The sequence below is a fragment of the Camelina sativa genome, chromosome 11, assembly GCF_000633955.1.
Source record: "Camelina sativa cultivar DH55 chromosome 11, Cs, whole genome shotgun sequence".
NCBI classification, from domain to species: domain Eukaryota; kingdom Viridiplantae; phylum Streptophyta; class Magnoliopsida; order Brassicales; family Brassicaceae; genus Camelina; species Camelina sativa.
In genome coordinates this window covers 9485346-9508493 of record NC_025695.1, presented here as the reverse complement: position 1 = coordinate 9508493, position 23148 = coordinate 9485346, and the positions used below count along the sequence as shown (strand labels likewise).

At 34.7% G+C, this 23148-nt stretch overlaps 2 protein-coding genes, 1 non-coding gene and 1 pseudogene across 5 annotated transcripts; 2 read left to right on the top strand and 2 right to left on the bottom strand.

Moving 5' to 3' along the window:
* Window positions 8320–11565, top strand: LOC104722602 (annotated as a pseudogene).
* On the top strand, window positions 12639–16823 carry LOC104722600 (cellulose synthase-like protein G1). 2 transcript variants are annotated; one of them, XM_019232344.1, is made up of 5 exons: window positions 12639–13377; window positions 14777–14926; window positions 14982–15131; window positions 15239–15682; window positions 15798–16823. In XM_019232344.1, exons 1-5 carry the CDS (start codon window positions 12787–12789, stop codon window positions 16599–16601), a joined length of 2139 nt encoding a protein of 712 aa, XP_019087889.1. In that variant the 5' UTR covers window positions 12639–12786; the 3' UTR covers window positions 16602–16823. The 2 variants fall into 2 exon arrangements, with proteins under 2 accessions (XP_019087889.1, XP_019087890.1); XM_019232345.1 differs by having other exon boundaries at window positions 12640–13377; window positions 15003–15131.
* LOC109124919 (probable E3 ubiquitin-protein ligase RHA4A) lies at window positions 16743–20485 on the bottom strand. The gene is made up of 3 exons (XM_019232346.1): window positions 18007–20485; window positions 17751–17836; window positions 16743–17094 (listed from the first exon to the last, which is right to left on the bottom strand). Exons 1-3 carry the CDS (start codon window positions 18226–18228, stop codon window positions 16881–16883), a joined length of 522 nt encoding a protein of 173 aa, XP_019087891.1. The 5' UTR covers window positions 18229–20485; the 3' UTR covers window positions 16743–16880.
* On the bottom strand, window positions 20523–22672 carry LOC104722601. Of its 2 annotated transcripts, XR_002034050.1 has the most exons (4): window positions 22440–22672; window positions 21705–21785; window positions 20994–21132; window positions 20523–20626 (listed from the first exon to the last, which is right to left on the bottom strand). It is a non-coding gene; the product is annotated as an uncharacterized LOC104722601 (transcript). The 2 variants fall into 2 exon arrangements; XR_002034049.1 differs by having other exon boundaries at window positions 21705–22672.

The following is a 23148-nucleotide window of genomic DNA, read 5'->3' as shown; positions in this document are numbered from 1 at the left end:
GCAACAAAAAAAAAAATATTAATGGGTACCCATTTAATAATATAAAAACCCATTTACTAAGTGGATTTAGTTGGATAAACCCATTTTATGCCATTAAACTATTTTTAATATATGGGTTTATATGGGTAAAAATTTTACACTTACCCATATATTAAATGGGGGTTTTATACCCAAATTAACATCCCTAGTTTTGATGATAACTATCAATGGGATGGGGGTTATCAGAGTGTAGAAGAACCAGTACTTAACCATTGAAAAAAAATTCTATGACTTGTTAGAAAGTGCAAAAAATCCAATATATGATGGTTGTCGTGAAGGTCAGTCACAATTATCTTTAGCTGCTAGAGTTATTCAAAATAAAGCAGATTATAATATGAGTGAAAAGTTAGTGGATTCAGTATGTGAAATGTTGAGTGATTATTTACCAGAAGGAAACCAGGCTACGGGTTCTCATTACGAGACAGAGAAATGGATGCGCAATTTAGGACTCCCATATCATACAATTTATGTTTGTATAAACAATTGTATGTTATTCTGGAAAGATAACAAAAAGGAAAAAAAATGTTTGTTTTGTGATGCACAAAGATGGAAGCGTAAGAATGACCGACGCAGAACCAAAGTACCATATAGTCGTATGTGGTACTTACCTATTGGTGATAGACTGAAGAGAATGTATCAGAGTCACAAGACTACAGCAGCAATGCGATGGCATGCCGAGCACCAAGCAAAGGTGGGAGAAATGAGTCATCCGTCTGATGCAGCGGAGTGGAAGTATTTTCAAGAACAAAATCCTCAATTTGCTGAAGAACCTGTAACGTGTATTTGGGATTTTGTACTGATGGGTTCAATCCATTTGGGATGTCTCGTCACCATTCATTATGGCCAGTGATATTGACGCCATATAATCTACCCCAAGGTATGTGCATGGATACTGAGTACTTGTTTCTTACAATTCTGAAATCTGGTCCAAACCATCCACGAGCTAGTCTTGATGTCTTTCTCCAACCTCTTATTGATGAGTTAAAAGAGTTGTGGTCTACTGGAGTCGATGCATACAATGTGTCCTTGGGCCAAAATTTCAACCTAAAAGCAGTGCTGATGTGGACGATAAGCGACTTTCCTGCGTATGGCATGTTATCTGGATGGACAACACATGGTAAATTGTCTTGTCCAGTTTGCATGGATGATATGAAGTCCTTTTATCTACCTAATGGAAGGAAGACATGTTGGTTTGATTGTCATCGGAGATTTTTTCCTCCTGATCATCCTCTGAGGAGAAATAAAAAAGATTTCCTGAAGGAAAAAGACGCTACAAGAGAGTATCCACCAGAGTCCTTGACCGGTGAGCAAGTTTATTCTGAGCGGTTGAATTCTGTAAATCCACCAAGAACCAAGGACGTCGGTGGAAATATTCATGAAAAGAAGATGCATGTATATGGAAAGCACCATAAGTGGCACAAGGAGAGCATTTTATGGTCGCTACCGTACTGGAAGGACCTTAATCTCTGACATAATATTGATGTGATGCATACAGAGAAGAATTTTTCAGACAACATCATGTTCACGCTTATGCGTGTGAAAGGTAAATCAAAAGATTCCGTCATGTCAAGGTTGGATATAGCAAAGTTCTGTTCTCGGCCACACTTACATCTTGACAGTAGAGGTAAAGCACCTTTCCCGCCCTATACATTGACAGACGAAGTCAGAACAAGCTTATTGGAATGTGTGAAATACTCGGTTAAATTCCCAGATGGTTATTCGGCAGACTTAGCTAGTTGTGTTGAATATGAAAAATGGAAAGTTTTTAGGCATGAAGAGCCATGACTGCCATGTTTTCATGGAGCGGTTACTTCCATTTATCTTTGCAGAACTCCTTGACCGGAATGTCCACCTTGCGTTATCAGGTATATTAATTAATTATTTAAAGTTCTATATATATATATGAAGTGAGTAAAGGTTTTTTCCGTAATAAATGTGATGAAGTTTGAATAAATATAAAATTGTAGGGGTTGGAGCATTTTTCCGGGACTTATGCTCGAGAACTTTGCAAACAAGTCGACTTCAAATTCTAAAACAAAACATTGTTTTAATCCTTTGCAATTTGGAAAAGATTTTTCCACCATCCTTTTTTGATGTGATGGAGCACCTGCCTATACATCTTCCCTACAAAGCTGAATTAAGAGGCCCTGTCCAATATAGGTGGATATATCCTTTTGAAAAGTTTTTTAAAAAAATTAAAAGGAAAAGCAAAGAACAAAAGATATGCGGCAGGATCAATTATAGAATCATATATCAATGACGAGATTGCTTATTTCTCTGAGCACTACTTTGTTTCGAACATACAAACAAAATCAAGGTGATCAATTAAGAGTAAATATTTTTAATGTGATATTTAATTTAATAGTCATAATAATTACTTTTTAATTATTTGGTCAGATTAACAATATTTGATGAAGGTGAAGCGTTTGAATATCATGTCCCTGGAGTACCCTCTATATTTACTCAAGTTGGCCATCCCAGTGGAGAAATGAATTAAATATGGCTTTCAGGTGATGACTATCATTGCGCACACGCATATGTTTTACGGAATTGTGACTACTTTCAGCCAATAGAGTGGTATATAATTAGTTAAATGTCACAAATTAGTTACATTTTAAGATATCTAATTCCACTATATTTTCTCATATACATTTGTGGTGATCTTATCTTTCTATATAGTATGTTCGAGGATTTTATTTCTGCAATATATCCAGGACTTACCGAGAAAGAACTCTCCGCGAAAAGAGCTGACGAATATCATTCTTGGGTTAAAGAATATGTATGTTAAACCATTTTTCGTGATATACATATTGTACTTATTGTTATTATTTAACATAACGAGACTTATATATATGCAGGTTAGTTATTGGAACACCTCAAATCCATTTCCTACTTAGGTTCAAGAGATTGTGCATGGAACTTTGAACAAGGCTAAAACATGGCCAATGTATTTTACAAGAGGTTATTTGTTTCATACAGAGAACCACGGTGCTGAACGAAAGACATGTAATTATGGGGTCTCTGTTAAAGGTGAAAATTATGCGGATGCATCTAACGCTGCAGATTTCTACGGGACATTAATTGATATCATAGAACTTGAGTATGAAGGGATGCTTGGGTTGAAGATCACACTATTTAAGTGCAAGTGGTATGACCCTGTAATTGGTAGAGGCACTCGGAGAAGTAATGGTGGCGTTGTAGACGTTCTTTCATCCAGAAAGTACAATAAAAACGAACCATTTATTCTAGGTATGTATATAAATACCCCAATCCTCAATTTATTGTCATTATCATATTTATATATAATATGTGTAACTTTTACATGTTGATTGCAAAACTACATCTCAAGCCTCACAGGTTTGTTATATTCCGTACCCATACATAAAGTAACCGAAGTATTTGTGGCTCAATGTTCTAAAAGTGAATCCGAGAGGAAACATTTCTGGAGAACCAACTATTTTGCAAACAAAAAATGATGATGCTGTATTGATGACTACAATTGAAGATGTCATAGAAGACAATTTGGAAAAGGGAGACCCAATAAACATTGACTACGATGTTGCAGACGCGGAACCTGAAGATGAATTTATGTGTAATTTATCGTCTTCGGATGATGATGAAGAAGATGACGAAGAACCCTGAAGATTATATTGGTGCTTTAAAATATGTTAAATAAATTATGTACTTTAATAAACGTAATTGTTTTTTTTACTTTTTAATAAAAATTAAAAATACATGTGTTTTAAGATTTTTTTTAGAACATTTCTAGTTATTTGAATTTATTTTCTGTGCAATACATATTGAATCATAACATTTTTTGAGAGATAAAAAAACAAATAAAAATTTACAACTGGGAGTACTCGAACTTGTGTCACTGGATATTTAGTAACCATACATAACCATCTGATCCATCTTCTCTTTTGTGATTATAAACAAAACGTGTTGTTTATAATGTGTAAATCATTTGTTATATTTTGGACAAAGAAATTTAGGCCAAAAATCAACTCGGGCCCAAAAACACTTCGATCCAAATGCGATCCATCGCATTTTCTTCTTCTCTTCGATACTCAGAGAAACCTAAACCTAAATCATTTTCTTCTTTCTTCTCTTCGATCCATCTTCCTTGTTCTCCTCGATCGACCTTCTTTCTTCGTCTTCGATCCATCTTCCTTGTTATCTTTGATCGACCTTCTTTCTTCGTCTTCGATCCACCTTTCCTAAACAAAAGATCTTCTTCTTTCTTCTTATTTGATCCATCTTCCTCCATCCAGATTCTGTCTCATAGCGTCGAATCCTGTAATTAAAACCAAAAAGAGAAGGGTTGCACCCAACACTTTCACGCCGACGGTTTCTTCTTTCTTCTCTTCGATCCATCTTCCTTGTTCTCCTCGATCGACCTTCTTTCTTCGTCTTCGATCCATCTTCCTTGTTATCTTCGATCGACCTTCTTTCTTCGTCTTCGATCCACCTTTCCTAAACAAAAGATCTTCTTCTTTCTTCTTATTTGATCCATCTTCCTCCATCCACATTCTGTCTCATAGCGTCGAATCCTGTAATTAAAACCAAAAAGAGAAGGGTGTCGACGGCTCGAATTCCTCCGCCGTTCACGCCCCAAGAGATATAACGAGTTATCCCCCAAAATTTTCGGAACTTCCCACCACCACAGACGCTTTTCCAGAACTCCGTCAATCGCGTTCTTGATCCCCCTATTTCGACAACGGAGGTTCAGAACAATACTGCGAATGAACCGGAGGATCATCCGCTGTCTCCACCGCAGCACTCTCATGGTCAATCTCTACAACCATCTTCTCAAGGTAACAATTACGATGCTGAGCCTCAACTCTAGGATGACACGATGCAATCTCTTACTGCTCTGCTTACGATGCCTGGCCGTGAGAAGTTTACGACTGTTCTCTCTCCCATACCGTTACCAAAGACAACTTGGTAATGTTTGTGGCTTTGGTTTGTTTTAATTCTCGTTTGTAGCAACTTGGTAATGTTTGTGGCTTTGCTTTGTTTTAATTCTCGTCTGTAGCAATTGGTTTGACACACTTAGGGAGAAGACAACTTGGTAATGTTTGTCTTTGGTTCAACAATATGTTTGGGGATTGAATTATCGTTGCAAGCACTTGGTTTATTTATCTTAGGGTGTCTTTGATTCTCGTTGGAAGCTAATTGTTTGGTCGTATGGCAAGTTTGATTCTCATCACTTTCAATTGGTTTGTCAATCTCGTTTCTTTCAATTCGATTGTGCATGAAAGTATTGCATAGTTATAGAATCTCTTTGGCATTGTTTACATGTGTATTTGAAACCATTGATGCAACATGTGTATGTGAAACTAACTATCATTGTTTACATGTGTGTGTGGAGGTTTGATCGGGACAAAAAAGGCCAACTTGTTCGGAAGATTACCAAGATTTATACAAACAAATTCGATGGTCCATATTATACTTGGACTTGTGTGCCTCCTGATAGAAAAGAGATATACTTCATGGAGTTTGCGGTAAGAATAGTACAATGTAACTTGTTTTCTACTTTTGTTTATTGCTTGTTTTCACTGACATAATTCCTTCTGTCTTTGTTATGTAGAAAACTCACACCTGGGATCCATTGATAACAGGAACCGTTCAAGAACATTTCAACACCATCTGTAACCGCCGGATGAAGGGCATGGTTAGCGATGCAATGACGGCTCGAATAAAACCTTCATGGATTGAAGGTGAGCTCTGGAAAGAGATGGCTGCTAATTGGGATACTGAAGAACAACAGCAAAGGAGTTCCACCTATTCCAAGTGTCTTATGTCTGACCGTAATGGTCTCGGTCCTCACATCCACTTATCAGGCCCTAAGTCAAAGGAAAATCCAAGATGATCTGGTACTAAGTCATTTCTACTTTGTTAGTTACATTTATCAACATTTCTATTTTATCTGGTACTAACCATTCTTTAATTTCTAACATTGCAGGAAGAGGATTTGGGAAGAGAGGTCAGTATGGGTGAAGCTTTTTTCAAAACACATACAAAGCCGGATAGGTTCTTATGTTGATGGCAAGGCAGAGAAAATCCATCAAGCTTATCAACAAAAGTTGCAAGAGAAGATGGCTGAGCTCGAGGCAGATTCAACTCTTTCAGATGGTACTTCAAACCGTCGGGAGCTCACCGACGATGAATGTACTGCCATCTTTCTTGAGGTAAAGTAGCATTTCTACTCGATCATGCATTTGTTTTGCTCTTTACTTACTGTTTTTCTTTTTCTAAAAACAGTGCACTGAGAAGGATTCACGAGGAACTCCTTATGGTGTTGGAAGCCACAAAGATACTTTTGGCAAGGGCAAGGGCAATCAACCATCACAAACTGAAGCGTTTCTTACATTGCAAGAGCAACTGAAGGAAGCCCAACGTCAGATTGAGGTTCAGGCGACTCTCAATGCTGAAGCTGCTGCTCGAGAAAAAGAGACTGCTCTCCTTGTGGCTGAGCAAAAGCATGAGATCAAAGAGTTGACGATGATGGCAAAGTTTATGCGCCACACTAATCCCCCCTACCTGGAGTTTATAGCCTCTCAATCAGCTGAGGAGGACAATCTTCCATCAAAAACTCCATGATCAACTCCAATATGGTTCATATTGTTTTTTAACTCTTGAACTAAGTTCTTTTCTTCAGTTTGTATGTGTTCTATTTTGGACTTGTGTATGTTCTGGTTTCAATACAATAAAAACCAGTTAATTTCATTAATTTCTAAAACAAAGTAGTCGCTATATAGTCGTCATTTAGACGACAAATTGTCGTTAAATAGAGGATAAATAGTCGCAGAATAAAACGACTAATTTCAGACTACAATATTGCAAGTTTTTATTCATGTAAAAACGTCGTAACTTTGTCGCTAGCGACTAATAAACGACTAATGCTAATATAATCGTTAAATTGTTGGTAAATTGTCGCCGAATTTGGTTACTAAATGACGACAATGCGACGACAAAGTAACGACAACACTATATCGTCGTTAAATAGTCGCTAAATAACGACTATTTACCGACTATATGTATTAGCGACAAAATTTTAACTACAACAATAATTAGTCGCTAAATAGTCATATATGTTCATTTAACGACTATTTAGCGACTATTACCACAGTGGCCGGTTGCCTGTTTTCTTGTAGTGTGATAGGATATTGATCTTAATACACTCGTAATAGTCAATTAACTATAGCAAAGAAATGATTCAAAAATTTATGTCATTATGACTGTATTTTTTTTCCCTCAAACTACTTTGCAAACATTTTTCTTAAAGTGTTATCATTACATAAGACCATCATTAGCCCAGCACTGCTCTCAACGTTCCTTTAAAAAATATATATATTATTTTAATCACAATTAATTGTAGCCACTCAAAAGTTGACACTTGTTGATATTTGTTGAGAATCATTGCTTCCACAAGCAACAGAAGAAACGATTCTCTTCTTACTGAACCAAATAATTGATTTTTTATTTTGTTTTTGGGTCTCATTCATAAGAGTAATTGTGAAAGCATCTCCCAGTAATAATGCTCTAAGTACACAAATATTTCGGGTATCAGCATCTCTAAGTACACAAGTATCTCCCAGTAATGAGCATCTCTAAGTACTCAAGTATATGTCTATTAGGGCATGTCCACTGGCAATTTCTATTAGAAATATTTTTAATAAAAAATTAAAAAATAATAATAAAGAGAAACGACAGTTGAGGAACATTTTTTCACTGAGCAACCTGAGAATCGTTTCTTTTACTACGTGTTCACCTATTATAGCTAACCTTTTTTTCAAAATTTTTATTTAAATAAATAATAATATTAAAATAAAACTAATTAAAATAGGTGGCGATGCTGATGGTCTTAGTCTATATCATCTTCTCTCTTTCCGAAATATGTGAAGGTGGTGGTTCTCACAATCCCTACTAAATTTAATGTTACCATTAAGAACTCACCAAATACAAGTTAATGTATTTATCAAGAATTTATTTGTATGTACTGGCAGATACTACTACTAAAATTGACAACCATCTTTTCCAGTTAAGAAATCTTTTACAGTATAAATTATTTTAATATAAGTTATAACTATCATGCTTAAACATATTTTCTTATACATGATTCAGTTAATTATTATTATTTTATATTTTTGTAGTATTCAAGTGAATGAACTATACATTGTATATAGAGATTAACAGAGATGTAATCACTTATTTAATAAAGTTATCCTATTCAGCTTACCATATATATCTACTCTGAAAAAAGAAACTCGCCTATAAATATCAAAATTCTATGTAGCAATCTTCTCATATTTGTCTCGATACAAAAAGAAAAAAAAAGTAACACGATGGAGCGGCATAGAAACCACACGGTCGGCGGCACAACCCTCCACACGTGTCACTCTTGCCGGCGCACCATTCCATACAGACTATACGCCGTGGTTCATACGTGTGGCATCGTAGCCCTCATGTACACTCACTTCTCACAGCAAACACATACACACCTCTAATAATAACATGTCTTCTTCTCTTCTCCGATATTGTTCTCTCTTTTATATGGGTCACTACAATTTCCCTCCGGTTTAACCCGGTTCACCGGACCGAGTACCCTGAAAACTGCGCAGCTAAACCGGAGGACTTTCCGAAGCTGGACGTGTTTATATGCACGGCTGATCCTTACAAGGAGCCTCCCATGATGGTGGTCAACACCGCCTTGTCTGTGATGGCCTACGATTATCCGTCAGATAAGATCTCAGTCTACGTATCGGACGATGGAGGATCGTCGTTAACTTTGTTTGCTCTTATGGAGGCTGCTGAGTTCTCTAAGCATTGGTTGCCTTTTTGCAAGAATAACAGTGTTCAAGATCGGTCCCCTGAAGTTTATTTCTCATCAAAGTCACGTTCATGGACTAAAGAAGCCGAAAGTATTAAGGTATTTTATTATAAACTTAAACGTCCACTTATCTATCTCTAATGTTTAACGTTTTTCTCGGTTCCTTGATTCAATAAAAAGTTATACGTACGTCAGCATTTGTTAAGAGTTATTTTCATTATTATTATTTTTTTCCTAACTTTTTTTGTTTTTTAAATGTTAAATTTATTCAAAAAAAAATTTTGTTTACATTTGTATATGCCTCTTGAAGCTGAATTTTTGAGTGAAAAATAAAGTATTAAAACGGAGCAAGCTGAAAATTTATGCTCTAAAAAAAAATATGGTCTTGAAGCGAATCAGATTCGTAGAAATAGGCAACTCTCCGTGTTTCTAATTTTTATTTCCCTATTATTATTATTTTTTATTGTAGACTTAAAACTAACATAAGTTATTGGACGATGAAATATATAGATGATGTATGAAAGTATGAAGAAGAGAGTAGAACATGTGGTGGATAGTGGCAGAGTTAATACTGAACAGTCCATCAAATCTGATCAATTCCGTGGAGTCTTCGATTTGTGGGGTCAAACCTTCACTCGTCAGGACCATCCTACTATCATTAAGGTATAGTCTTACTCATTTTGTATCGCATAGTAGTATCATATAAAAATACCTTATAATGTTTTTATTTAGAAACAAAAGCTTCTACAATAAGAATTCTTTTATTTCTACTAATTTGTGGCGAAGGTACTACAACATAACGAATCGGAGATAATGCCAAACCTAATATATGTATCAAGAGAGAAGAGTAGAGTTTCACCGCACCATTTCAAAGCCGGTGCTCTTAATACTTTGGTATCAACTAATCCCTTCCTTAACCAATCTTGGCTCGGTTAAATGGCATTTGGGTTTTAATATTTCGTTATATATTCATTGTAGTTACGAGTATCTTCAGTGATGACAAACTCACCAATCATTCTAACACTAGACTGTGACATGTACTCAAACAATCCTACAGCACCGCTTCATGCTCTATGCTATTTGTCAGACCCTAAAATCCATTTTAGTTTAGGATTTGTGCAATTTCCGCAAAAATTTCAAGGAATAAACAAAAATGATATTTATGCATCCGAGCTCAAACGCCCATTTGACATAACCACGATTGGTTTTGATGGACTTATGGGCCCCATTCATCTGGGAACTGGGTGTTTCTTCAATCGACGGGTATTTTATGGATCTCCGACAAGTTTGGTTTTGCCTGATATAGATGAACTTGGACCAAACCGGATTGCCGACAAACCCATTATGTCCCAAGATGTTTTGGCATTGGCACACGATGTAGCAGGATGCAACTACGAGCGCAACACCAATTGGGGATCCAAGGTATATATATGTAAGATAAAAATGAATCTTTATGTATTTTGAGTTTGACTTTGACCCCAACTTGCCCTCTCCAGATTTGATTGGTTTCTATGACATTACTTATTAGCCATCAAAACATAGTGATTTGATGATTTATAGTCAATAACTTAAACAGAGTAGTAAAGTACGTTATTTATATAATTATATGGTTTTCATAAAAGAGTATTTCTTTATTTGTCATAAAATTGTATAGGTGCGTATAAAATTAATCTATATTTCATAACTACTTGACAGATAGGGTTCAGATACGGGACATTAGTAGAAGACTACTTCACAGGATTTATGCTCCATTGTGAAGGATGGAGAACAATTTTTTGCAGCCCCACAAAAGCTGCATTTTATGGAGATTCTCCAAAATGCCTAACTGATGTAGTAGGCCAGCAAATGCGATGGTCCGTTGGACTTCTTGAAGTAACTTTTTCAAGGTACAACCCAATCATCTATGGATTCAAGTCACTGAGCCTATTGATGCGCTTAGGCTATTCCCACTATGCATTTTGGCCATTTTGGTCAATTCCTCTCACGGTCTATGGACTTTTACCCCAACTTGCCCTCATTTACGGTGTTAGCGTCTTCCCCAAGGTTTCTGATCCACGGTTTTGGCTTTACATCTTCTTATTCTTCGGTGCGTATGCGCAAGATCTATCGGAATTTTTACTGGAAGGAGGAACTTATCGGAAATGGTGGAATGATCAAAGAATGTGGATGATAAGAGGACTCTCTTCTTTCTTCTTTGGTTTTATAGAGTTCACTCTCAAAACCCTAAATCTCTCCACTCAAGGATTCAACGTCACCAATAAAGCCAACGACGATGATAAACAATTGAAGCGGTATGAGCAAGAGATTTTTGATTTCGGCCCTTCTTCCATGTTCTTACCCATGACATTTGTCGCCATAGTGAATCTCCTTGCTTTTATATGGGGGATTTATAATCTTTCCGCTTGGGAGGAAGAACTCACCCTTCAGTTGATGCTGGCGGGTTTCGCAGTGGTGAATTGCTTACCGATCTATGAGGCTATGATGTTGAGGAAAGATGACGGAGCATTACCGATCTTAGCTGGTATCCTCACATTTGTTCTTATAGTGTTAGGTTACTTCGTCCTCAAATAACTTCAACCCGTTAGGGTTTAAATATACAACAATAGTACACCTTGCTCAAGATGAAGCAAGAGAGAATAATGTGATGAATCTGTGTAACCAATATTTATAATGTTATGGAATACATTTTGATATCTTGAATCAGCACAAAATTAAGATTTACATTTTGTATTGATCTATTCACTTGCAAAACTTGTACTTTTTTTTTATTTTATTCGGGTTATAAGTCAAACCGATGAAGTTTTGTGGAGATATATTCTGGGTGGTCGACTGGTCGTTATGATCGTCCGCAGAGGTCTTTGTGGAATAGATATGGAAACAAAGGAGCGACACAGAGAACAAGTGTTGTGAGCCAAAGGTGATTATAATCGGTTATATATAGGATTCTTATTATTAAAAACGTCGAAAGTACTTGAAACGATATAAACAAAACTAAGTATACAATTTTTTTGTTACAAATAAAATCTATGTATACAACTCTCTTTGATATACATACAATACAAGTGTGAGTATGGTGGTCGATATCGCTTCTTAGTAAATAAATCAAAAGTACATGGGGCAGTTAATACTTAATACACAGACTCCAGAAGATAAGATTAACAGATTTATACTTGTATCAGTACTTCACAGTGAATCCAGACTAATTGGAACATAGTATACATCAATATCGCTAGGTGTTAGATTACGAAATGAAAGGTGATTTTTTTGGGTTCTATATCTTTCATATCTTCTCTCTCGCCGACACCTAGATTTTTGAAGGCAGTCGCTCTCACAATCTTGCCGACGTCTATATTGGTTCAATCACGGAATTATTCTCCTTTCTTTTCTTTTTGCCTCTTTTGGCAACCATATTTTTCTCCCTTTATTGAAGAGAGAATTTTTAATACTCCTGTATTTTAATTTATCCACTGAAAGCTCAGCAAATAATATACAACTATTTCAAAAAAAAAGAACTAGTCAATGACAATATATGTATTCCCATTACTATATTTTATATATATTAGAAATAACTTTCACACCATTTTACTAATAACTATCTTTTAAAATGAGATACAATTAAACTATCAGCTGAAACATTTATTTTTAAATGGTTAAAATTTCAAGAAACTCAGTAAGAATAGTCTGAAGTACACCGTAAATTTAAATTACATAGATGTAACTATTTATTATATGATGTTTTATTATTTATCAATTTGCACACACCTTTGAAAAACTTAAATCGTCGGGTAAAAATATCGACTTTTTATACAAAGAGCACCTCTACAAGATTATTGGACAGTATAAATATCAATAATCTAGCTAGAGGTGAGTTTTGTTCTTACTTGCAGTTCTCGAAAACTATTTGTTATATATCAATGGAGCCTCACAGAAAACATAAGGTCGTCGGCACAACCCTCCACACGTGTCATCCCTGCCGGCGCACCATTCCATACAGAATCTACGCCGTAGTTCATATGTGTGGCATCATAGCCCTCATGTACCATCATGTACACTCACTTCTCACAGCAAACGCACCTATAATAGTAACATGTCTTCTTCTCTTCTCCGATATTGTTCTTTCTTTTATGTGGGCAAGCACAACATCCCACCGGTTAAACCCGGTTCACCGGACCGAGTACCCTGAAAACTTTGCATCTAAACCGGAGGACTTTCCGAAGCTAGACGTGTTCATATGCACGGCTGATCCGTACAAGGAGCCTCCCATGATGGTGGTCAATACCGTCTTATCGGTGATGGCCTACGATTATCCCTCCGATAAGATCTCAGTCTACGTATCGGACGATGGAGGATCGTCGTTAACGTTGTTTGCTCTTATGGAGGCTGCTGAGTTCTCTAAGCATTGGTTGCCCTTTTGCAAGAATAACAATGTTCAAGATAGGTCCCCTGAAGTTTATTTCTCATCATCAAATTCACATTCGTGGACTAAGGAAGCTGAAATTATTAAGGTAAGTGTTTACTTATCATCTTATATATCACTTGTAATTAGGTTTAGTACGTTTTAAATGTTTAATTTGGATATATATGCAGGTAAACACAATATTACGTCTTCTCGTACTCGTACGTGCTAGATAGTTCTAGAACTGTAAACATAATTCACAAATTCTTTTTCTGTCGTCTCACTTTCCTTTAATAGTGACCATTTATCGAGAGTAAATGCTTTCAATTATGGAATACCACTAGATTTTAATCTGTGATATCATGTGTCCATATAATTTTTATTTTTATTTATATTTTATATTGTATTTGTTTGTTTTATATTGGATGTTTTCAAAATAGAGGTAACTAAATTTCCTAACCGTTTGTGCGGTTAAATATTTATTTTAAATTTTTAACTTGCAATATACTTTATGACCATTTGTTTGTTATATTTAATTTTTTTTGTTTAACGTTTGAAGATTATATTTTGATTTTTAGTTATTATAACAAAAAAAGATATTTAAATACATAGTAAATCATTTATATGCTATGATTAAGTCATATTTTTCATGATGATTTAATTATTTTACACAATCTTAGTAAAATCAACTTAATTTTTCTATGTCAAATATTCTAATATTAGTAGTGTTGACAAATAATAAAATGAGGATTTAACCCGTGTTAGCACAAATTTAGTGATATTTTATTAATTCTAATATGTCCTCTTTATAACTCATCTACTATATAACCATATTATATAGTATTTTAATTTTTTAATTTTACATATTCGTAATATTTTAAAATTTTATTAAGTTTTTATATATTAATTATAATATTTAAATAAATGTGAATCGAAATTCTTCTTAAGTTAATAATCAAAGCTCACAGATTTTGGAAAACAAAATAGGAATTAAATTGTTGTTTTCTTTGTTTGCAAATAATATAGAGATAGAATATCTTTAATATACAATAAAATATGTGGTTAAATATATCATAGTTTTTGTTTCCAAATTGATTTTGCTGTATTTTTTTAGTTGGAATGGTATGTAATATATTTAGGAAACAAAATTTAAAGTAATATTATTTTTGGAAAATTTTTAGAAATTAATTTTGCAAATAAGTTTTAAAATAAGTAAAAATAAAAAAGCATAATCCAAAATGTACTTTCTAACAAAATAATGTATGATTCCTTCATAGCCTTACGTTCTTGTCGACAATAATGGTGATTTTGGTCCTATATATGTCCCCAAGATTTTGGGACAATGTGACGTAACATATTGAATATTAAAACATCCATGACATTTTAATTTTTTTTATCTTTATCGTAAACGATAGGAGTATTAATTGTCTTAATTAATGAAATAAGTATTTATTTCTTTAAACTTTTTGAAGAAATATATGTTAAAATGTGTGGTGGAACACGTACAGCTGATGTACGCAGACATGAAGGGCAGAGTAGAACACGTGGTGGCCAATGGGAACGTTGAGACTGCGTTGATCACATGTGATAACCTTCGTGGAGTATTCGATTCGTGGAACTACAAATTCAGTCGTCATGATCACCCCACAATTATTCAGGTATTCATATATATCTCTATAACTTGAACTAAATAGCATGTTAACAAGATCTCAGTTCGAATTAACTCGAGGACAGGTGTTGCAAAATAGCGAGACGGATATGGACAATACTGAAAAACATATGATGCCAAACCTAATCTATGTTTCAAGAGAGAAGAGGAAAGTCTCACCACATCATTTTAAAGCCGGTGCTCTTAATACTTTGGTATATCAACTAAGTCCTTAATTCATCTTTAACGTTTTAGTTCGATTTACTAGCATTCAATAGTTCTTTATTGGTTACTTTACTTGCATGTTTTCTTTTCATTGTAGATAAGAGTATCAGGGGTGATGACAAATTCACCGATTCTATTAACCCTCGACTGTGATATGTATTCAAACGATCCAGCAACACCGGTTCGTTCTTTGTGCTATTTAACAGATCCTAAAATCAAATCCCGTTTAGGTTACGTGCAGTTTCCTCAGAAATTTATAGGAATCAGCAAAAATGATATATATGCATGTGAGTCTAAACGTCTCTTCAATATTAATATGGTCGGGCTTGATGGTCTAATGGGTCCGAGTCATGTGGGAACTGGTTGTTTTTTCAACCGACGGGCTTTCTTTGGTCCTCCTTCCAAGTTGATTTTACCAGAGATTGATGAACTAAGCCCCTATCGGATTGCCGATAAGTCCATCGAAGCACAAGATGTTTTGGCATTAACACACAATGTAGCAGGATGCATCTATGAGTACAACACCAATTGGGGATCCAAGGTAACTCAACTCTCATATTGATTTCCATTTGTTATAATATTAATTAACATGTCTTGAGTAACTTGATGGTTTAATAATTCTATATAAGTTGAACTTATCATTCAAAACTATGCAGATTGGATTCAGATATGGGTCATTAGTAGAAGACTACTACACAGGATTTATGCTCCATTGTGAAGGATGGAGATCAATATTTTGCAGCCCTAAAAAAGCTGCATTTTATGGAGACTCTCCAAAATGCCTAACTGATGTAGTGGGACAACAAAAGCGATGGGCCGTTGGGCTTCTTGAAATGTCGCTTTCGAAGTATAGTCCAATTTTCTATGGACTCAAGTTACTGGGGCTGTTAATGGGCTTAGGCTATTGCAACTCTACGTTTCGGCCGTTTTGGTCAATTCCTCTGACCGTCTATGGACTTTTACCCCAACTTGCACTCATCTATGGAGTTAGCGTCTTCCCCAAGGTATCAGATCCGTGGTTTTGGCTTTACATCTTCTTATTCTTTGGTGCGTATGCGCAAGATCTCTCGGACTTTTTATTGGAAGGAGGAACTTATCGGAAATGGTGGAACGATCAAAGAATGTTAATGATAAAAGGACTCTCTTCATACTTCTTTGGTTTTATAGAGTTCACTCTCAAAACCCTAAACCTCAGCACACCTAAGTTCAACGTCACCAGTAAAGCCAACAACGATGACGAACAGAGAAAGCGGTACGAGCGAGAAATCTTTGATTTTGGAATTTCTTCGTCCATATTCTTTCCCTTGACTACGGTTGCCATCGTAAACCTGGTTGCTTTTGTCTGTGGGCTTTATGGTGTTTTCCTATGCGGAGAAGGACTCGTCCTTGAGCTGATGCTGGCAAGCTTCGCGGTGGTGAATTGCTTGCCGATCTATGAGGCTATGGTGTTCAGGATATGATGGCAAAAAAACTACCATAAAGGATTTGTTTCAGAGCTAGGATCCTCAATTTGTTCTTACTGTGTCAAGTTACTTCACCCGTTAGGATCAAATTTACAACAGTAATACATCTGGCTCAATCAGAAGCTAGAGAAAATAATGTGATGAACCTGTGTAACCAATAATGTACTGTGATGGAATACATTTTTCATCTCTTGAACCAACAAAATTAGATTTACAATTTGTACTGATCTATTCACTAACAAAACTTGTATTTCTTTATTTCATTCGGGGTTTGAGTCAAACTGGTGAAGTTTGAGGAGAATCTGGATGGTCGTTGTCGTCCTCCACAGCGGTTTTGGTGGAGGAGATGGAAACAGAGGAGCGACACAGAGGACAAGTGTTGTGAGAATAAAGCCAAAGGTGTATACAATCCATATGAAATATGTGTTTGCATGAAGGCATTTCCACCAACTCTTCCTTCAGCTCGAATTCTCCCAAACATACGCAACATCTGCAAACACCACCAAACCAGTCAATCAGTCAACCTTTCAATCCACCAAATCAATGATCATATTAACACAAGGACTTGAAAATATCTAATATCAATAGATTTTGAATTTGCCAGATGGGTATTTTACTATTCAGAATGAGGACAAAAATCCAGTGAATAAAAAGGTACTTCTTGTCGATGACAAAAAAAAAAAGGTACTTCTTGTCTAAAATCTTGATTTTGGTCTTATATATATGGAATTTAAATTTTCCGTCTTTTGATATTCCTTAGCTCTAAGCAACGGCCTAAAAACACTTATGAGCAAAGAGCATCTCAACTCGTATATTTCAACTTTCAAGAGGATAATTCTTAGATATCGCAATTCGGCTATTGACACTGTTAACATAATTCTCTAAAGTCCAAGCTCATGAAAACTCATATATACTAAGATTAAATTGGCCAAGTATAGGATTTAATGAATTCATTATTGAATATAAGAACACTGACAAGATCTAAAAAGGTTTAGGTAAAAGTGAAATTTTTAAGTAAAAGTGAAATTTTTGATAAAAGTGGAGTTTTGTGACTAAATGTTCTTTAAAAACAACAATACTGTGCAGACATTTCAGAAGCCCTTTTTTTTGTTGAAAGCAAGAAAAGAAGAAACAGGAGTAACTTACAGAGAATCTCTTGTTCCTAGTTCTTCATTGAACAAAACGACATGAAGCTTTTCTTTGAGCTCTAATTTCACATCTAACAAACAAATCTGCAAAATAAAACACAAATCAATCTCAGCAGTGTTCTTCATTCAACTTTATATAACAGTCCAATAGAGAAAACAGGACTATAGTTCTCACATATGTAGATATAAATGATTCATTCAGTTACTTTTGCACATATGTAGATATATATCTACAAAGAAAATAAGACACTTACCGAAGGGAGATGAGAAGAAGACTGGTGGCTCAAGGAAACAGGAAGAACCACGGGTGGAGAGGAGAGAGAAGAGGCTCTTCTCTTGAGGTAAAAGAGATAGAACAATAGGAAGAGAATGATGGAAAATAAGATTGGAATTGAGAAGATGAAGGCTTGGTAGAGTTTCAGTTGAATTGCTTGTGGGTATAGGTGTGGTGTGATTGGTGATTGAGGATCAACCATGACTTCAAAAGTTTATTATTGAAATCAAACTCAACAACAAAAAAAAAAAAATGAAACGAAACACACAAATGAGAAATGAGGGTTTTGATGGGAGCTGAGGAGGCACAAGAGGAGGTTATATATAGATATCCTGTGTATGTGTATATCTAACCAAAAGCAGGTAACTGTGCAACCATATCAGATTTGGACTGAGATTCTATAATAATATAAAATATCTAAAACTTTCTTTTTAGTAAGGAAAAAGTAACTTGTACACTATTGAAATGCATCTTAATATACCAAATTTCAAGCTATTTTACCTGTAAGGCTGTAACTAGTTTATTAGTTAAGAGATTTAACCTCTACCAATGCAAAGTTCAACATATATCCTTAAAAAATAGGGGCTAGATCTGATGACATAAGAAATTTGGACTGTATATGTAATATGAATACATGTTTATGTAACATCATCAGTAAGGGGAAATGGTGGATAAAAAGAGCCTTTTTATATAAAATACAAGGGTATATATTCCTCATGGCTCTTTTAATATAATGAAAAGGTAAGAAGTGAATAAGCAGGTGATGAGGTTCCACTAAACAAAATGAATAGAAACTTTAATATGCTTAAGGATTAGATTCAGATGTCTCAATCCTCATTAACATGGGACCTATATAATTATTAAAACCCATCATTTCATTTGCTGACTCATTTTTGGTTATTAGATTATTTGACACTAGCTAAGCATAAATCATATGCTTCTTCTTTTGCCTACCCTTCCCCAGAAAAGAATGAATACAAAAACAAATGTAAAAGTTTTCTTTGGCAACTAGGTGTCTACACCAAAATCTAGAATTCTTGGTGATCAAGTCTAAGCAAGCAGTAAAAATCATTCACAAACTTCAACCAATAGACCAAACCCACTTAAATACAACCACACTGTTACTATGTACATCTTCTGTAAGCTTTCATTTCTTATATTCTTCTCTTTTACTTTTGAAAAGTGGTGATTACTTAAATAAAGATATCTATACCTATGGCCTCTTCACTTGGATTAGGACAAGATTCTCAACTCAAATCTAAGAATTTTCATTTATTTATTTAATACGATTTGAAACAAGTCAATAACCTACCAATATTTGTTAATTACCGAGATTATATGATTTTAGTTTAAGCAAGACAATCCTGCCAACTTTTCACATTTCATCCAAAGAAGATTTCCTAGTGAACTACTCAACTCAAACACAAATGAACAGTCAACCAGTAACTTCATTTCTCAAATCTGTTAACTTTAGGGAAATAGTGTTTATACTTTTTGAACAATAATTTTTCACTACCAGCAAAAGCAGATAAGTTTTCTTGACATCTTTTAATAGACTGACACATAAACTTACCAAGATGATTGTGCCTAGGACCCCCAAATAAATATCTTGATTTAGGATTTGATTTGTGACCCACATTGATCAGTTTTTTCCCTTTTCCCTTTAGTGATAGACAGCTTTTTGTATTTTTACGTTTGTTTATCAACAACTTGGCCCTTTTAGTATGGCATATATATTGCTCATTCTGTTGAGGTCTACTATCGAATTAGCTAAAACTTCCCATATCATTTTCAATATAATATCTGGTGTGGAAAAGAACATCTACGCATATAGAGACTAAAATAAGCCTCGTATATATTATCACAGAAATATCTATAACCCCAGTAGGTTCCATTTACTCAATAAAAAATATTTATGTATATTTCTATCACTGGTGATAGTGGATCCTGAGAGGTGACCTCCCTCGCTCATAGTGGGAATGATCAAAAGATATCACTAACTTAGATTCTAAATGGATGAGTTTAGGGATTATAAAACTATTTGATATAGCTTTGTTAGAATACAAAATATGAAGACCCCTGAACTTTTCAAATCGTTTTAAAGATCTTGGTAAAAGCAGACACATACTAACTTTTAAGGTTACAGTTATGTGGTTCTTACGGTTTTTGGCTAAAGAACTCTAGTCTCCTATTTCGTCTACACTAAATTTTCTTATTAACTTCTAAGACAGAAATCAACTTATATCTCTACTATACTCTGGATTAAATCCAGTAAAGCACATATTACTTCATATCTTATGTCATTCATATTTTCACAGGACTGTCTTTAGATGGATTTACACCAAAATAAACCTTGCTAGGCAAATTCAAGCAATTCAAAGAAATGCCTAGTCTCTAATTCTTCAACTTCGGTTGGAAAGCAATAATTTTGAAAGGCAAAAGTCACAGAAAGAATAAGGTAAAAGGGGAAATTTACCTTTTTAGGCGTAAATGTGATGTTGATGCTTGCTTAAACTCCAAGGTCTAAACTTGGAAGGTCTTGCAGATGTGTCTTTGAGCCATCATTTTTGCCAGCAAAAAGAGCTTTCACGCACCAGAAACTGTTGAAAATGAGCAACGTGAAAAGGTTGGTAGAGGCCAAAGACACGTCACTATAGAACAATAAGCATATGAAAAGCTGACCTCTAGAACCTTTAAAGAATCTATGATGCATGTAAACAGGGACGTTTTCTGATCTCTATATGCTGTTTTTGAGCAAACATAAGCCAGTCGATATGAGTAACGTATGTTTTCTAAGTGGACCCAAGTTTTCTTCAAATTGATAACTCACTTTATAAATGTAAGTTATAACCAAACGAGATATGACTTTTGATCAGACAATTACAGCTGTATCTCAGCCTTAAGAAAAAATTTTACTTTGATTCTATTAAGCTTTTTCAGTCTACACCAATAGAACTCCGTACTCACCTCTTGATGAAACAACTTCCATTTAGTGGCTTTTACTGGTATCAGATTCTGATGGTGCTTTTGATAGGAACATTGACATTTGCGAGTTATGATCAGAACATGCTCTCTGCCATGGCCAGTCTCTGAAAAATATAACTGACTGCAAAGAGAATATAAAGAGGGTCATGACTGTTATAGAGAGGTTTCATGAACTAAACATAAAGAAAGCTGAGATATCCAAAACACACACATGGCTTTTCTGCACGAAAATGTGGTATAGTTTCTGAGAGATAATAGAACAAACCCACGGGTAAAAAAGCAGAGAAAGAGAGATATTCGAGCCTAAATGACCGCCTGGTATTGAGAATAACCTAAGTCTATCTTTCAAGCCTAATGTGATGTAAAAGGTTTGCATAAACTGCAAATTAGTGAAACAAAGCTTCAGTGTGAATGTAAAACAAGTGGCTGGAGTTATCTAATTGTGAATAATCCATCTGTTGAATTGTATATATCAATGCATGTTCAGTGACATGTATAGATTATTGTTACGTACTAAACAGTTAGAAAAAATGTGAACCAGTCTCACAGTATGGTAAAAGAAATAGATTCAGCTCTATTGTATAAGCGTGAAGCGAAAATATCGTAAATAAGTTCTATCAACCAGATGTGAAAAGATATGGCATTATGCAAGTCCTTATCTCCAACAATAGGGAAACAAGATAAGCATCAAACCTTTTTGTTGTTGGATTTACTGTGTCCTGGATTGGACTGAGTGCTCCCCGTACTTGTGCAATTCTTCTCTCTTTTTGAATACTGAAAAACGTAAAAGGAAAACACATGAGAAGCTCAAAGTGCTCACTTTTTTCACTTTTCAAAGCTGATACAAATGACTAGTAAAGAAGTAATCATAAGAAGTTAGTTGTTGATAAGAAGAGGATATATATATATAAAAAGAGTTAACAGTTCACAAAGCTAATGGCATCACCAACTCAATTCAACTTAGGTCTAATCACTTTTCTGAAACTTTATACCACCAAATTAGACAACTCTTCTGCTAGAAACAAAATCCAAATTAACTTTCCTTTGAGAAAACGAAAAACTAACACTACAGTTTTAACACAAACAAACACCAGCCATGAATCAGTTAGCTCATATTCAGAATCCCTTTCAGAGTTCCAAATTCCATATCGCAAGGCTCCTCCATATATAAGCTCAAATCAGAATTCAATACTCAAACTCACTTGGAAACCAAAATCAAACTATGAATCGTTTACCAATTTACCTCACCATTTAAAACACACACAAAAAAAAAGCCACAACGAACTCCAAAATCAACTCACTACAAGACTAATGCGACTAGTAGTACGAGACAATTCGGACGAAATCGAATAAACTAAAATCACATAACAATGCCTGATTCTGAAACTAATTGAAGAACGAGATTGAGCTCTGAATTTTTAAAAAAACCATTCTGCTGTAGATCTGCTATAGACTTTTCTAATTTTGCTTCATCTCTTCTTCTTCGCCCGCATGCCTTAGCTACGAAAACGAAACAAAACAAAAAAAAACTGTACAATTGCGTTTTTGCTATTTTGAACTTCTAAACTGGGCCGCCAAAAAAAAACTTTGAGATCGGACCCGAAGCTTTTCGACTGTGCGATTGGTGTTGAAGACCACATCAGTGAAAAAGAAAGGAAAAAAAAAATCTTTTTTGTTTACTTTGACGGAAAATATCCCCAATATTTATATATTATACTAGGTTTGACTCCGTGCCCCGTGATGTACCACGGAACAATTTTTTTAAAAAAAATTTGAATATATTATAAATAATTCAAGTTTATTTGAGTTTTAATTTAAATGTTACATTGTTATATATGTGTGGGTTCTCACAGTAATTAATAAAAATGTTAAGATAGATATTCATTATATATTAAAATAACTCAGATGTGAAATAATCTATATCCGAATATATTTGTTTGGTTACAAAAATCCTAAAACAATTTTTAAAATATATATCCATTTATAAAAATTCAAATCACATCATATACTGAAAAAAATCTAAAATTTTATTAACTTTATGTATTAAATAATAATTTAAATAATTAAATATAAGATTAAATAAAAGTAAAAGGAGAATTATATTTTAATCTAACATATTGTTTTAGATTAGGTAGAT